Consider the following 13410-nt stretch of genomic DNA (forward strand, 5'->3'; position numbering starts at 1 on the left):
TTTCCGGGACCGTTCCCACGTGCAAGACGCGCGAGCTGACTCGGGCGTCAGGTGAAGGGCTTTGGCGGCGCAGATGGCACGGCAACGCCGAGGGACCCTCTTCCTTCTTTAGCCAAGCTTGGCCGGCGACTCGACTCTCCTTGCCCAACTTCCCGGGACCGTTCCCACGTGCAAGACGCGCGAGCTGACTTGGGCGTCAGGTGAAGGGCTTTGGCGGCGGAGCTCGCCGACCAACTCTGGCCGGGCTCTCCTCGCGGCGGGCGCGCATGTCCGGAGCCAGAGCCGCCGCCGCCCGCCAGTGTCTCTCCCTTCCCGGGCCGGGCGTGGCGCAAAGGAACCGACGGGAAGCGCAGGAGGAGGGCGCGCAGCCTGACCGCCCCCGGGAAAGAGGCGGCCTTCGACGGGCTGAGGACGCAGCAGTCTCTACCTCTCCACCTCAAGGGCGCTCAGTGCCAAGTACTGGGTGTGCCGCCTCCCTAGAAAGCAAATGTCTCGCCCCCTCGGGGAGGGGAAGGAGAGACGACAGGGAAATGCTCATCTGCAGAATTAATACAAGAAGCATTAGGGCTGTGGGGGCTGAAGTCATAGGAGCCTATTCCTGGGGCCAGAGCATAGCTGTCAACGTGTCCCTTTTTTAAAAAGGAAATTCCCTAATAATAATAATAATAATAATTTATTATTTATACCCCACCCATCTGGCCAGTGGCGTAGCGTGGGTTGTCAGCACCCGGGGCAAGGCAAGTAATTTGCACCCCCTAACACGTGGATTTGCGCCCCCTAACCCTAACCCCCCTGGGACGCAGGTGGCGCTGTGGGTTAAAGCCGATTGAACTTGCCGATTGAAAGGTCGGCGGTTCGAATCCCTGCGGCGGGGTGCGCTCCCGCTGCTCGGTCCCAGCGCCTGCCAACCTAGCAGTTCAAAAGCACCTCCGGGTGCAAGTAGATAAATAGGGACCGCTTACCAGCGGGAAGATAAACGGCGTTTCCGTGTGCGGCTCTGGCTCGCCAGAGCAGCGATGTCACGCTGGCCACGTGACCCGGAAGTGTCTCCGGACAGCGCTGGCCCCTGGCCTCTTAAGTGAGATGGGCGCACAACCCCAGAGTCTGTCAAGACTGGTCCGTACGGGCAGGGGTACCTTTACCTTTACCTTTAACCCTAACCCCCAGATGTTGCGCCCGGTGCGGCCGGCCCCCCCTGCACCCCCCACGCTACGCCACTGCATCTGGCTGAGTTTCCCTATCCACTCTGGGCGGCTCCCAATCAAGTATTAAAAACAATACAGCGTTAAATATTAAAAACTTCCCTGAACAGAGGAATAAGGTACCCCTGCCCGTCGTACGGGCCAGTCGTGTCCGACTCTAGGGTTGTGCGCTCATCTCACTTAAGAGGCCGGGGGCCAGCGCAGTCCGGAGACACTTCCGGGTCACGTGGCCAGCATGACGAAGCTGCTCTGGTGAGCCGGCACCAGCGCAGCACACGGAAACGCCGTTTACCTTCCCTCTGTAAAGCGGCACCTATTTATCTACTTGCACTTAGGGGTGCTTTCGAACTGCTAGGTGGGCAGGAGCTGGGACCGAACGACGGAGCTCACCCCGCCGCAGGGATTCGAACCGCCGACCATGCGATCAGCAAGTCCTAGGCACTGAGGTTTTATCCACAGCGCCACCCGTGTCCCTGAACAGAGGAATAGGGATCCCCGAATAGGATTCCTCGCAAGAGAAGGGGAAAGTTGACAGCTATGCAGAGGTCCCTTCGCCCCTCCCCCCAAAAATGAGGGGTCGCCAAGGTAATGGGCATTGCCCTTCAAATGATGTGTGTGCCATCTTCATCTTCTTTGGTGATCACCTTGTTCATTTTCTTGCTTGAACACGGTCTTAACAGTGAGTCCGTAAGTGACTGTGGAGGCCAATTCTGGATCCACACGTCCTTCCACAGTGATCACAGTGAGGGTTTGTGACGTGTGCCTTCTTCTTAGCATGTTTTGTCCTGAGTCTGAGCATCTTCAAAGTCCACAACACCTTTGGTAATGGCTGTTCTCCAACTGGAGCGCTCGCAGGCCAGTGTTTCCCACTTGTCGGTGTTTATACTGCATTTTTAAAGAATTGCCTTTAGAGAGCCTTTGACCCTCTTTTGTTGACTACCAGCCTTACGCTTTCCATTTTGAAGTTCGGAATAGAGTACAGTGGTACCTCGGGTTACATACACTTCAGGTTACATACGCTTCAGGTTACAGACTCCGCTAACCCAGAAATAGTGCTTCAGGTTAAGAACTTTGCTTCAGGATGAGAACAGAAATTGTGCTCCGGTGGCGTGGCAGCAGCAGGAGACCCCATTAGCTAAAGTGGTGCTTCAGGTTAAGAACAGTTTCAGGTTAAGTACAGACCTCTGGAACGAATTAAGTACTTAACCCGAGGTACCACTGTAGTTGCTGCGGAAGACAATAATCGGGCATCCGACCATGACCAGTCCAACAAAGTTGAAGTTGGAAGAATCATTGCTTCAACACTGGTGATATTTGCTTATTCCAGTACACTGGCATTAGTTTGTCTGTCTTCCCAAGTGATATGTAATTTTTTTCTGAGACACCGTTGCTGGAATCTTTCGAAGAGTTGGAGATGATGTTTATAAGTGGCCCACGTTTCACAAGCATACATAAGGTTCATAGTAAAATAGCTTTGTAAACAAGCATTTCGGTTTCTCTGCAAATGTCCTGGTCCTCAAACACTCTGCACTTACGGTAATTCAGGAGAAAGCTGCACTGTGAGAGCTCAGGCGATGCTGAATTTTGGCCCTTGTGGAAAGATAACTGCCCAGGTAGAAGTGATCAACATTTTCCAATGTTACACCATTGAGTTGGATTTGTGCAGCTGCACAGGGGTTATTTTGTACTTATTGGTACAGCACTTTTTGTTTTTTGGATGTTGAGCAATAGGCCAAGCTTTTCGTAAGCTTCTGCAAAGATATTTAAGATGGTTTGGAGGTCATCCTCTGTGTGTGCACACTACGTTGTCATCAGCATACCGAAGCTCTGTGATGGAAGTTATGGTAACCTTACTCCTATCATGTGATCAGTTATGCAGGGGAGGGTTTACCTGGGCCACCCAATATTTTATTCAAGTTGGCACTCCTGGTTGGAGTTGCGAGTCCAACACATATGGAGGGTACCAATTTGGGAAATAATGCACCACATGTCAAATTGTGTGAAGTACTGCTCCACTCACAACTTGGTCATGTGAAGTGCGCTACATGTCTTGCCTCGGATAACAAAGACTTCCATTTTCCTACTACTGAACTGGAGAGATTATCTGTCATAGACAGACAGACAGACAGACAGACACACACACACACACCCTAACATGAATGCTAAAAGCTGTTGATTTATGTAGCGTCTGGAGTTCTTTTCGTAACCCCACAAAACCCCAACCAGCAGTTTCTTGAAGGAAACAGTGACAAAACACCCTATTTAAAAAGATGTAGTACCAATGCCTGTTACACAAAGTAGTTTTTCCATACCAATTAGTCAAAAGCCCTTAATAGAAAGCTTTAACAATGGGGAAACAGTGGTGGGATCTACCTGTTGGTGATTCACAATATTATACGGCAAATATATTTCAGGACTAACTTCTAACAAATTGCTTTATTTGTCCATTTAACAATAATATAGTAAGATCAGTGGTCTGTGTAGATTTATGGGTGAAGACAGGAGAATATTAAAATATTCATATTGTGTTTGAACTGCATTTTTATTGCTTCTTTTATTATATTACAATTTGTATTCTATGGCATTCAATCCTATGCATGTTGACCTAATAATGAGGTTCACAGTGTTCAACGAACCTTGCTCAGAGGAAATTGTGTATACGTTAACAGCCGAAGACTGTTAATCAATTAAATTTTTTAAGTTAGTTAAACAAGTATGCCTGTGTTAAGTGTGCATGTGATTAAAATAGTTTTGAAGAGGAAGAAGCATGGAACCTGTGTTTTTAAGTCGGTGAATGTTCCGATTCCTACTCTCGGGACACGGTACTGAGACTCTTAATTCCAGGAAAACCAAGTGTTTTCTTGAACACATCAGCACAGGGTCTAGGCATCAGCTCAAGGGACAAGGGACATGGAAAGCTGTCTGTGGACAAACGCTGACTCCCTTGGCTTGAAAAGTTAGATGAGCGCCGCACCCGTGTCGCCTTTGGCTGGACTTAACAGCCCAGGGGTCCTTTACCTTTTACCTTTACAGGGGATGTGATTCATAAGCCTACAAGAGCTCTAAGGTACATGACGAAAGAGTAACTATGATGTCTCAACAGTTGACACACACACACACACCCCGCGCTTAACTTTTAAAGAGGGGTGGGATCAGTCATTTTTATGGTTCTTATCCCAGATGAGAAGATGAAAGTGTGTGCTCTATTCACACTAGTGCAAACAGCAGTGTGTTCTTAGTGATTGGGACCAGAGTTCAACCCCCTGATTATTATTCTGCCTCTGGTTCAGCTGGCCAGCTGACTCCTTGTCTACTTTTTTTTAAAAAAATATTTATTAAGATTTTACAGAATCATAACAAAATACAGCAAAAAAAAGAAAAAACAAAAACAGAAAAATACAAAAAACAAAAAATAGATAAAAATAGAAAGAAAAAAGAAAAAATCCATTATTCCTTTTCTAACTTTGAAGCTCATTACCTTGTTTCCTTGACCTCCTCACACCTCCCCTTTTTGTATTCCCATTTACATAATCAAATCAGCAAATCCTTGCCCTCTTTCAATTTATCATCTTTAACTTTGTATCTTAACATATCACAACTCAAATATTTTCATCCATCAATTCATTTTTGCATGCTCTTTCTAACTTTATCACTAATGCCAATTATTTTTAATCCAACATCATTTTAACATTCATAAATTTTACACTGTTTCTGTAGATAGTCTTTAAATTTCTTCCAGTCCTCTTCCATCAGCTCTTCTCCCAGGTCTCGGATTCTGCCAGTCATCTCCACCAACTCCATATAGTCCATCACCTTCATCTGCCATTCTTCCAGGGTGGGTAGATCTTGTGTCTTCCAATACTTTGCGATAAGAATTCTTGCTGCTGCTGTAGCATACATAAAAAATGTTCTGTCCTTCTTTAACACCAATTGGCCGACCATGCCCAAGAGAAAGGCCTCTGGTTTCTTCAGGAAGGTGTACTTAAACACCTTTTTCATTTCATTATAGATCATTTCCCAGAAAGCCTTAATCTTTGGGCACGTCCACCAAAGGTGAAAGAATGTACCCTCAATCTCTTTACATTTGACTCCTTGTCTACTATGGGAATTTCCCTCTCAGAGATCCTGCTATCCCTGCCCCATCCCAGTTGGTGCCACAGGACAAATGACAGTGCATGTTTTAAGTGACACATTCCTGCTTGGAGAGTGGAGGAAGAAATTCCCCGTGACTTGCAACCACAGTTTTTCTGGGGACTCTTTCTTACGTTGATAAATTAATATGAGACAACTTTTTAGTTGATCAAAAGGTTTTTAATCAGCCAATCTAGCCAATTAATAAACTAAATATTGCAGCTGTACTTAAAATATCTCTTCATATCAGACATTATAATGACACATCTTCCAGAACACAAAGCAAACACACAACTCCAATAGGATTACTGGTATTTGGTAAAACAACATAATGGTGTAAGAACACATCACATATGACGCTAAGGAATTATCCCTATTAAAATGGGTTTGTCTTTCATAGACGCAGTGATAACTTCCACCCTGGTAGAGAATTGGTGCTCAAATGAATGACTGGTTTTTTAAAGAAAGAGTATTTAAAAAAGGCAGCTGGCAGAAAAGCTCTCAGAATAGCTGGCAGAATTCCTCATAGCTAGGCAAAAGAAGACAAAAATAGCAACATCATGGAGTTGAGAATCAAAGAATGAAAGGAAGGAAATCTGAGTTCACAATGCTTATTGTCTTAACATTCAGCACAAAGCAACATGCTGGTGTCTACGTTTTTTATAATACAGATTAATCCTTCCTCTGAAGAAAGTTTATAGGCAAACATACCCAGGAAGATTTCCCCCCTGAAATGTAGGCACTTTCAAATTGAATTATTCAGTAGTAACTGGAAAGGGCAAACACGCTCTGAATCGTGTTTCGTTCACACCAGTGATCTTCTTCTAACACTACCGAAAACATAATTGCTTTGGAGTTGTAGATACAAAGTCCATAGTCAAAATGGAATAGGGGAAAATGTACTAAGCAAACAGCACGTTTTGTGCTTGTCTACTCTTGCAAGTAGGTCACAATAACATCCCCACCTTTCCTGAATCACTTAACTGCCTTCCTCTGTAATTTAACAGCACAATATTTCTAGTGTATCAAATCTGTCCTCTTAAGAAAAAAGTTTCAAATTAGTCCTCTGCATTAATTATCCCACACGACCTGCACACAGTTGTAACATAACATAATTTATGCACACTTTTATGTTCCCCTTTCTTCCTCTTTCCACATAGGGCCCACCGCCACCTCAGGAAATGTTTGTGCACCATCACAAGGTCAGCTGGGCACAAGGTAGATCATTTGGCTTCTTTTGGTCCAGCCTACATGTGGCAAGCATATTTGAACGGAGGGGAAGAGAGAGCTAACCTATCATTAACTCTGTGTGAGAAATAAATTTGGGTAGAATCTCAAGCCTTCTACAGAATCATCTCTGCAAATTTGGCCCATCTTTTCAGCTAGAAGCAGCCTAGAAAAAGGAAAAAGAAGTACTTGTGTTATTTTTAATAGATGTCTTGAGGTATTAAAAATGAAGGAAAATTTGTTGTTTATTTGCTTACCTTTCTTTAGCTAAAAGTACAGACATTCCCACGAGCTTTGCAAACTCTTCTGCTGTAAGAGATCCCTTTTCAGAGACCTAGAGGACAAAAATTATAAAATAAAAGCTTTGCATGGGGAATTCCACAGTGACCAACATACCATTTGTAAACTTATTTACATAACATTTTGTGTTAATTTAATGTCCATTGAAGTTCAAACACTATTAGCTATTTATGTGTTAATTGGATTGATCTTCCCTACAAAAATAGCCAAGAAGTAGACATAGCTTAAATGCTTTCTTTTCATTGTGTTTCAAAAGATGTGACTGACACCACAGTTTTGCAACCTCACAAATTTATCCTTAACTTAAGACAATTATACATACACATGCACACACACTTCAACAGGTAGAGAGGTCTGTACATGGCATGTAATCTGTAATATGTAAGAGTCATGGTGGTCTCTCTCTCTCTCTCCCCCCCCCCTTGTAAAATAAGTGTAAACTGTGCGTCCGTGGTATGGTGATCCAGTACAACTGTGGTTCCAATTATACACTGTCCCAAAGACAGATACAGATCTCACACATTATAAGGAACACTGTTCCTGGTTTTGCACATTTAGTATCTGCTAAATGACAAAGGGATGGAGAGTGCTGGATTTTGATTATGGAGCCCTGGATTCAAATCCTTGTTTGGCTATGATGATCTCTTCGTGGCCCTGAGAAAGTCACCATCTCTCACCTTAACCCACTTCTCGGGTTTGTGGCAAGATTAAAGGTAGGATAACCTCATATACAACGAGCCATAGCTCTTTACAGAAAATGTGATGGAACAATTCGTCTTCACAACTTGTGAAGCAGCAGTCATTTTTTTCAGTCCCGCCCCTCCACTCCAGTAACAGGAAGTCCTTTGAAAGTAGGCATGCGTCCCTAACCTGCAGGTCAAATACCAGGCCTTTCCTGCTTAGCAAACATTTAGTTAGGATTTAAGAAACTTCGGGTAAAAACCTGTACTGGAAATCTGCTGCTGCAAGTTCGTAGAATTCAGCAGAAGCCCTACGCCACTGAAGGAAGGTAAGATAGCCTGCTCCTGTGACAGATATCCCAGCAGAACTTTCTCAGTATGCTTGCAGAGCCATTCCACCAGTAAAGATACAAAAGCAATCATGGCTGCAGGGTGAGAACACATGTACCGTATCCTATATGCTTTATATGCACGGGCACACTCATTTTGACACAGAACTGGCAAGGGTATCGGGAGGCCATCCTGTCCAATCCCTACTCAACGTAGAAGTTGACATGAAAGGGAGGTGCTGAGGTTTGCAGCCTCTTGTCCCTTTTGGCAGCTATCCGGCTGGGAAAGGGAGCAGAGATGGAGTTTGGTGGGACAGGATCAACACAGTTTAGTAGGGTAGGAGAGCTAGGGTGGGGAATCACATCTGGCAAACAATGTGCCTCTTTGGTTTCATATAGTATATGGGGAGATGAGTCATGGGGACACAAATTTTCACAGCCCTCTAGCAGCTATGGTGGCTCATTAACCAGAAGTAATGTATCTAGCAGAGACATCACCTTGCCAACAAAGATCTGCTCCATGATCACTGCAGATGGTGACAGCAGTCCCGAAATTAAAAGACGCCTGCTTCTTGGGAGAAAAGCAATGACAAACCTAGACAGCATCTTAAAAAGCAGAGACATCACCTTGCCAACAAAGGTCTGTATAGTTAAAGCTATGGTTTTCCCAGTAGTGATGTATGGAAGTGAGAGCTGGACCATAAAGAAGGCTGATCGCCGAAGAATTGATGCTTTTGAATTATGGTGCTGGAGGAGACTCTTGAGAGTCCCATGGACTGTAAGAAGATCAAACCTCTCTAATCTTAAGGAAATTAGCCCTGAGTGCTCACTGGAAGGACAGATCCTGAAGCTGAGGCTCCAATACTTTGGCCACCTCATGAGAAGAGAAGACTCTCTGGAAAAGACCCTGATATTGGGAAAGATGGAGGGCACAAGGAGAAGGGGACAACAGAGGACGAGATGGTTGGACAGTGTTCTCGAAGCTACCAGCATGAGTTTGACCAAACTGCGGGAGGCAGTGGAAGACAGGAGTGCCTGGCATGCTCTGGTCCATGGGGTCACGAAGAGTTGGACACAACTAAACGACTAAACAACAACTAAACGACTAAACAACAACAAATATATCTAGCATTAACTCTGGAAGTGTACGCTTGATTCTGACCAAACTAAACCTCCTGGAGCAAAATATACATCAGGAACAAGGGACGAATAATGCAGAAAATTACCCATCTTTTGCATGAAGTCAGGCAATGGGAATACAGAGACAAGAGATCTGTCTTGACTGTATCCAGCTATGCTGAGCTTGAAGCAGTTGGGTGTCTATTCTTCTGACATGTAAAAACATGTGGGTCTCTGTGCATGTGTGATTTACAAAAGCAAACAGGACATAGATTTGAAGCTTGGCGACAACAACAGAAAGCATCTCTTTTCTTTAACAGATTGCTTGAGAAAATAAAGTGTTTACATACTGTCTCTAGGGCAGAAGCCACCATCTCTTCTTCATTGTGGGACTGGAGCTCAATCACCATAACGCCGCTGTCAAATATACGCAGCCTAAACTCGAGACGAGGAAAAATACAAACCTTAACTAGAACCCTGTAGCCAAATAATTGGTTGATTAGCTCAAATTGATAAGTAAAATTTAGTCCCAATTACGACTATCCCCAGTGCTTTATGGGCCCTTCTTGTCCCTTAGCATTTCCAGGTCACAAGGAGGTTAAGAAAGAAGAATTCTCAACGGGCAGGTTTCTCCACAATCTTGCCAACTTCCTTTCTTTCAAAAGGCGCACAGTCTCAATTCTGTTTTTTCCCTTTTCTTCTTCATATCTCCATCCTGCCTTTCATTGTCCTACTTCCTTTCACCATCCTGTGGCGCAGGGGTCAGAAGACGTTTTCAGCAGGGGGCCGGTCCACTGTTCCTCGGACCTTGTGGGGGGCCGGAGTATATTTTTTTGGGGGGTGGGAATGAACGAATTCCTGTGCCCCACAAATAACCCAGAGATGCATTTTAAATAAAAGGACACATTCTATTCATGTGAAAACACAATGATTCCTAGACCACCCGCAGGCCGGATTTAGAAGGTGACGGGGCTGGATCTGGCCCCCGGGCCTTAGTTTGCCAACCCATGCTGTGGTTTAAGGAGCCCTCCTAAGACTCCTTGCCCCATCTGTCCCCATAGCACAAAGAGCCATGGGGACTTTCATTCCAGATCCCCCACACCTGAAACTAGCTCCTCCAGTCACATCAACACAATACATTTAAAGCACACTGTTCCCACCAAAGAATGCTCAACAACAACAACAACAAAAACAGTTTACCGCTCACATTCCTCTAATTCCCAGCACCCTTAAAAATTACAGATTCTTTGGGGGAAATAATGTGCTTTAAACGTACAGTGTGCATGAGACCCACTCCCTTCCTCAGGATATTGTTTAAAAGATGTAAGAACAAGGTAGTAAAAAACTGATACTCTAGCCTGGTGTGGTTTCTGCAATCCTGAGTATGCAAGGAAGCAGCGTTGTCAACTATTTCCTTGGAATCAGGTCCCCATTCACTGATGAATAGGGCCTTCTTGGTAGTGGCTCCCGCCCTGTGGAATGCCCTCCCATCAGATGTCAAGGAAATAAACAACTATCTGACTTTTAGAAGACATCTGAAGGCAGCCCTGTTTAGGGAAGCTTTTAATGTTTGATGTTTCATCATGTTTTTACTATAGTGGTACCTTGGTTTACAACCATAATCCATTCCAGAGGTCTGTTTGTAAACCAAAACAGGTGGTAACCCAAGGCATGCTTTCACCAATGGGGCTTCCCAAAAAAATTTGTTCGTAATTCAAAAAATAAATAAATGGGTTGTAATCCAAAAAAAGGTTGCCAACCGGGACACGCACTTCCAGGTTTGATGTGTTTGTAATCCAAAACGTATGCAAACCAACATGTATGCAAACCAAGGTACCACTGTATTTTGCTGGGAGCCGCTCAGAGTGATTGGGGAATAAATAATCTATTATTATTATTATTATTATTATTATTATTATTAATCATCAGCACCATCATCAAGTGGCAAGAAGAAAGACTGAACACCGTAGATATGCGCCCACACTACTTGACAACTATAGCTCACATACAGCTGCCGGGTTTTTCAAAAAATCAGTTGGTAAGGACAAGGCAAACACCAAACCTTAAGTGGGCATTTAACAGAAGATAGCATAACTGCAGCCATGTGCCTGGTTGCTTCGTGCTACTTCTTGGTTCTGAAGTCCGCATATTGGAAGGAGGATGGGGGAACAAGTCCCATCACACCATTTCTGGGGGACAGGGAAAAAGATGAGTTAGAATTAAATTCTGAAGGATTCTCACCTGAGAGGTAATTTTAGTGCTTCCAACATCTTACACGCATTTACTAGATCTTCAGGCGAGAGCAGCTAAAGGGGTGAGAAATCAGTTACGTTAATCACATTGCAAGCATGTCTTATTCTCACAGTTGCCGCTTAGAACACTTTTGTTTTTTTTGCATTGTGGTGTGAATACAGAAGCAGTAAAATTCATCAGTGTCAATTCAAATATGAAGAGTGCTTACATGTATTAACAATCCCTACTCCTCTGTCAGGGAACTGCCATCGGAAAGACAGGAGGTGGAGGGGCTCTCAGAAGTCAGGAGAGACTCAGCAGCGGCGGAAGGCAGCAGCAGGGGGGGAGTGGGAAATCAGGGAGAGAGAGAGACGAAGGAATGGCTCAGGGAGTCTTCCAGCGATAACAGCGGAGAAGTCTCAGGTCCTCCCATAGGTACACCCACTCCTCGCCGGAAACTGTCGCGCCGAGAATCTAGACGACGCGTTTCCGTCAAGGAGCTTTTATGCTGGAGTAGATTCCGTAAAGGGACGCAGGTGGCGCTGTGGGTTAAAGCCTCAGCGCCTAGGGCTTGCCGATCGAAAGGTCGGCGGTTCGAATCCCTGCGGCGAGGTGCGCTCCCGCTGCTCGGTCCCAGCGCCTGCCAACCTAGCAGTTCGAAAGCACCTCCGGGTGCAAGTAGATAAATAGGGACCGCTTACCAGCGGGAAGGTAAACGGCGTTTCCGTGTGCGGCTCTGGCTCGCCAGAGCAGCGATGTCACGCTGGCCACGTGACCCGGAAGTGTCTCCGGACAGCGCTGGCCCCTGGCCTCTTAAGTGAGATGGGCGCACAACCCCAGAGTCTGTCAAGACTGGCCCGTACGGGCAGGGGTACCTTTACCTTTACCTTTAGATTCCGTAAACGGCCACTGTCGGATTCTGCCAGCGACTGAGGGAGCCATGCTTAAGGGCTCCGCTAAAAAAACAGAGCCTTGCTAAGTTGAGCAAACTCTGAGGGACTAAGCTTTACGCACAAGCAGCTCATCATCCCATCACATCCTCCTTCCAACAAAATATGTAAATCCTAAGAAATAATGAAGGTAACCACACATATAGGAGTGCTTCATACATTACTCATGTGGATATTTACACCTGAAAATACAGTCATAGGAATTGTCTCCGAGTCAAACTACACATTAGAAAGGGAGTATAGCAGTCTCATAGGACAAAGGCCCCTAATAATTTGAAACACACATTTATTTGGTTTCAATGTTTTGCTGGCATTCTGTAACATGACAAATACCAGTGACCTCATAGCACACACCAAGCATGGGAAACCTGTGACCCTCCAAACGCTGCTAAACTACAACTCCCATTGCTCCTAGTAAACATGGCCAACAGATAGGGATGATGGGAACTGTAGTCCCACAGCAGCTGAAGGTCCACATGTTCCTCACTACTGACCTAAACAGTCACCAGTCTGTTAAGCTCGAATCAAAGAAACCCACATACATACTTTGCTAAGGAAAGTAAAGTTTTACTGCAGTGATGGCAGAACACACCAAATGCTTTTTAGCTTATGTTTCAAGCCAAGTTGTGTATTATGTGCTAGTCTTGTAGGTCTCGTAATCTGAAATGCATAATAGTTGGACTAGACTGCTCTCGCTCTCTGTGGACTTATCTGGCTGCTCTGCAGTGCAAGACATCTGTGCAATTCAGAAAGTATTCCTTTTGGCACTTGCTTGCTGGTCAGTTTGCAAGAAATAAAGCAGACAGTACAACAGACTTCAGCTATGTGAATAGCAAGACTTTTAAATCTTCTCTTCCCAATCTGTTTTGCTCACTCCACATATTTTTTAAAATTTATTGACATCCATATCCGTGCCCTCAGAACGTAACTGCACTTCAGGTATTTTACAAGCCTTCGTTTTATTTCAAAAATACTAAAAACTGTCCAATGCTTCACCATGGAATCTTGGGAACTCAATGCAAGGTCCAGTCGACCTCCAGATGTTGCGGGAACTCCCATAATCCCTTGATCATTAGCCATCCTGGCTAGAGCTGATGGGAGCTGGAGTCAAAGAACATCTGGAAGGTCAAAGGTACACCCGCCTCCGCCTTAATGCCTTCAAGACATCCCCACTTCATTGTTCTGTAGCACATTATTGGATGGAATTTACTCTGGAAAATTATCCTGTCTTGTTAGCACT

General features: G+C 44.9%; 2 protein-coding genes across 3 annotated transcripts in view; one reads left to right on the top strand and one right to left on the bottom strand.

The window, feature by feature from the left end:
- The window catches only part of LOC307212574 (fibrinogen-like protein 1), a 119607-nt gene that overhangs the window by 44274 nt on the left and 61923 nt on the right, over positions 1-13410 (top strand). Inside the window, exon 10 of one of the 2 annotated variants that reach the window (XR_013837033.1) lies at positions 2185-2305. The exons of the other annotated variant lie outside the window; for it this stretch is intronic. The gene's annotated coding sequence lies outside the window, so the exon portion shown is untranslated. Of the gene's footprint in view, positions 1-2184; positions 2306-13410 lie in introns of those variants that run through there. 2 annotated transcript variants of the gene reach the window in all.
- VPS36 (vacuolar protein sorting 36 homolog) overlaps positions 5492-13410 on the bottom strand; it is a 31197-nt gene continuing 23278 nt past the window's right edge. The window contains exons 11-14 of the mRNA XM_079970013.1: positions 11230-11294; positions 9339-9423; positions 6818-6894; positions 5492-6726 (exon numbers count right to left, since the gene is read on the bottom strand). Coding sequence (XP_079826139.1) covers positions 6633-6726; positions 6818-6894; positions 9339-9423; positions 11230-11294 — 321 coding nt within the window. The 3' untranslated portion in view covers positions 5492-6632. The remainder of the gene's footprint in view (positions 6727-6817; positions 6895-9338; positions 9424-11229; positions 11295-13410) is intronic.

Source organism: Podarcis cretensis (assembly GCF_951804945.1).
Source record: "Podarcis cretensis genome assembly, chromosome: 3".
NCBI lineage: Eukaryota > Metazoa > Chordata > Lepidosauria > Squamata > Lacertidae > Podarcis > Podarcis cretensis.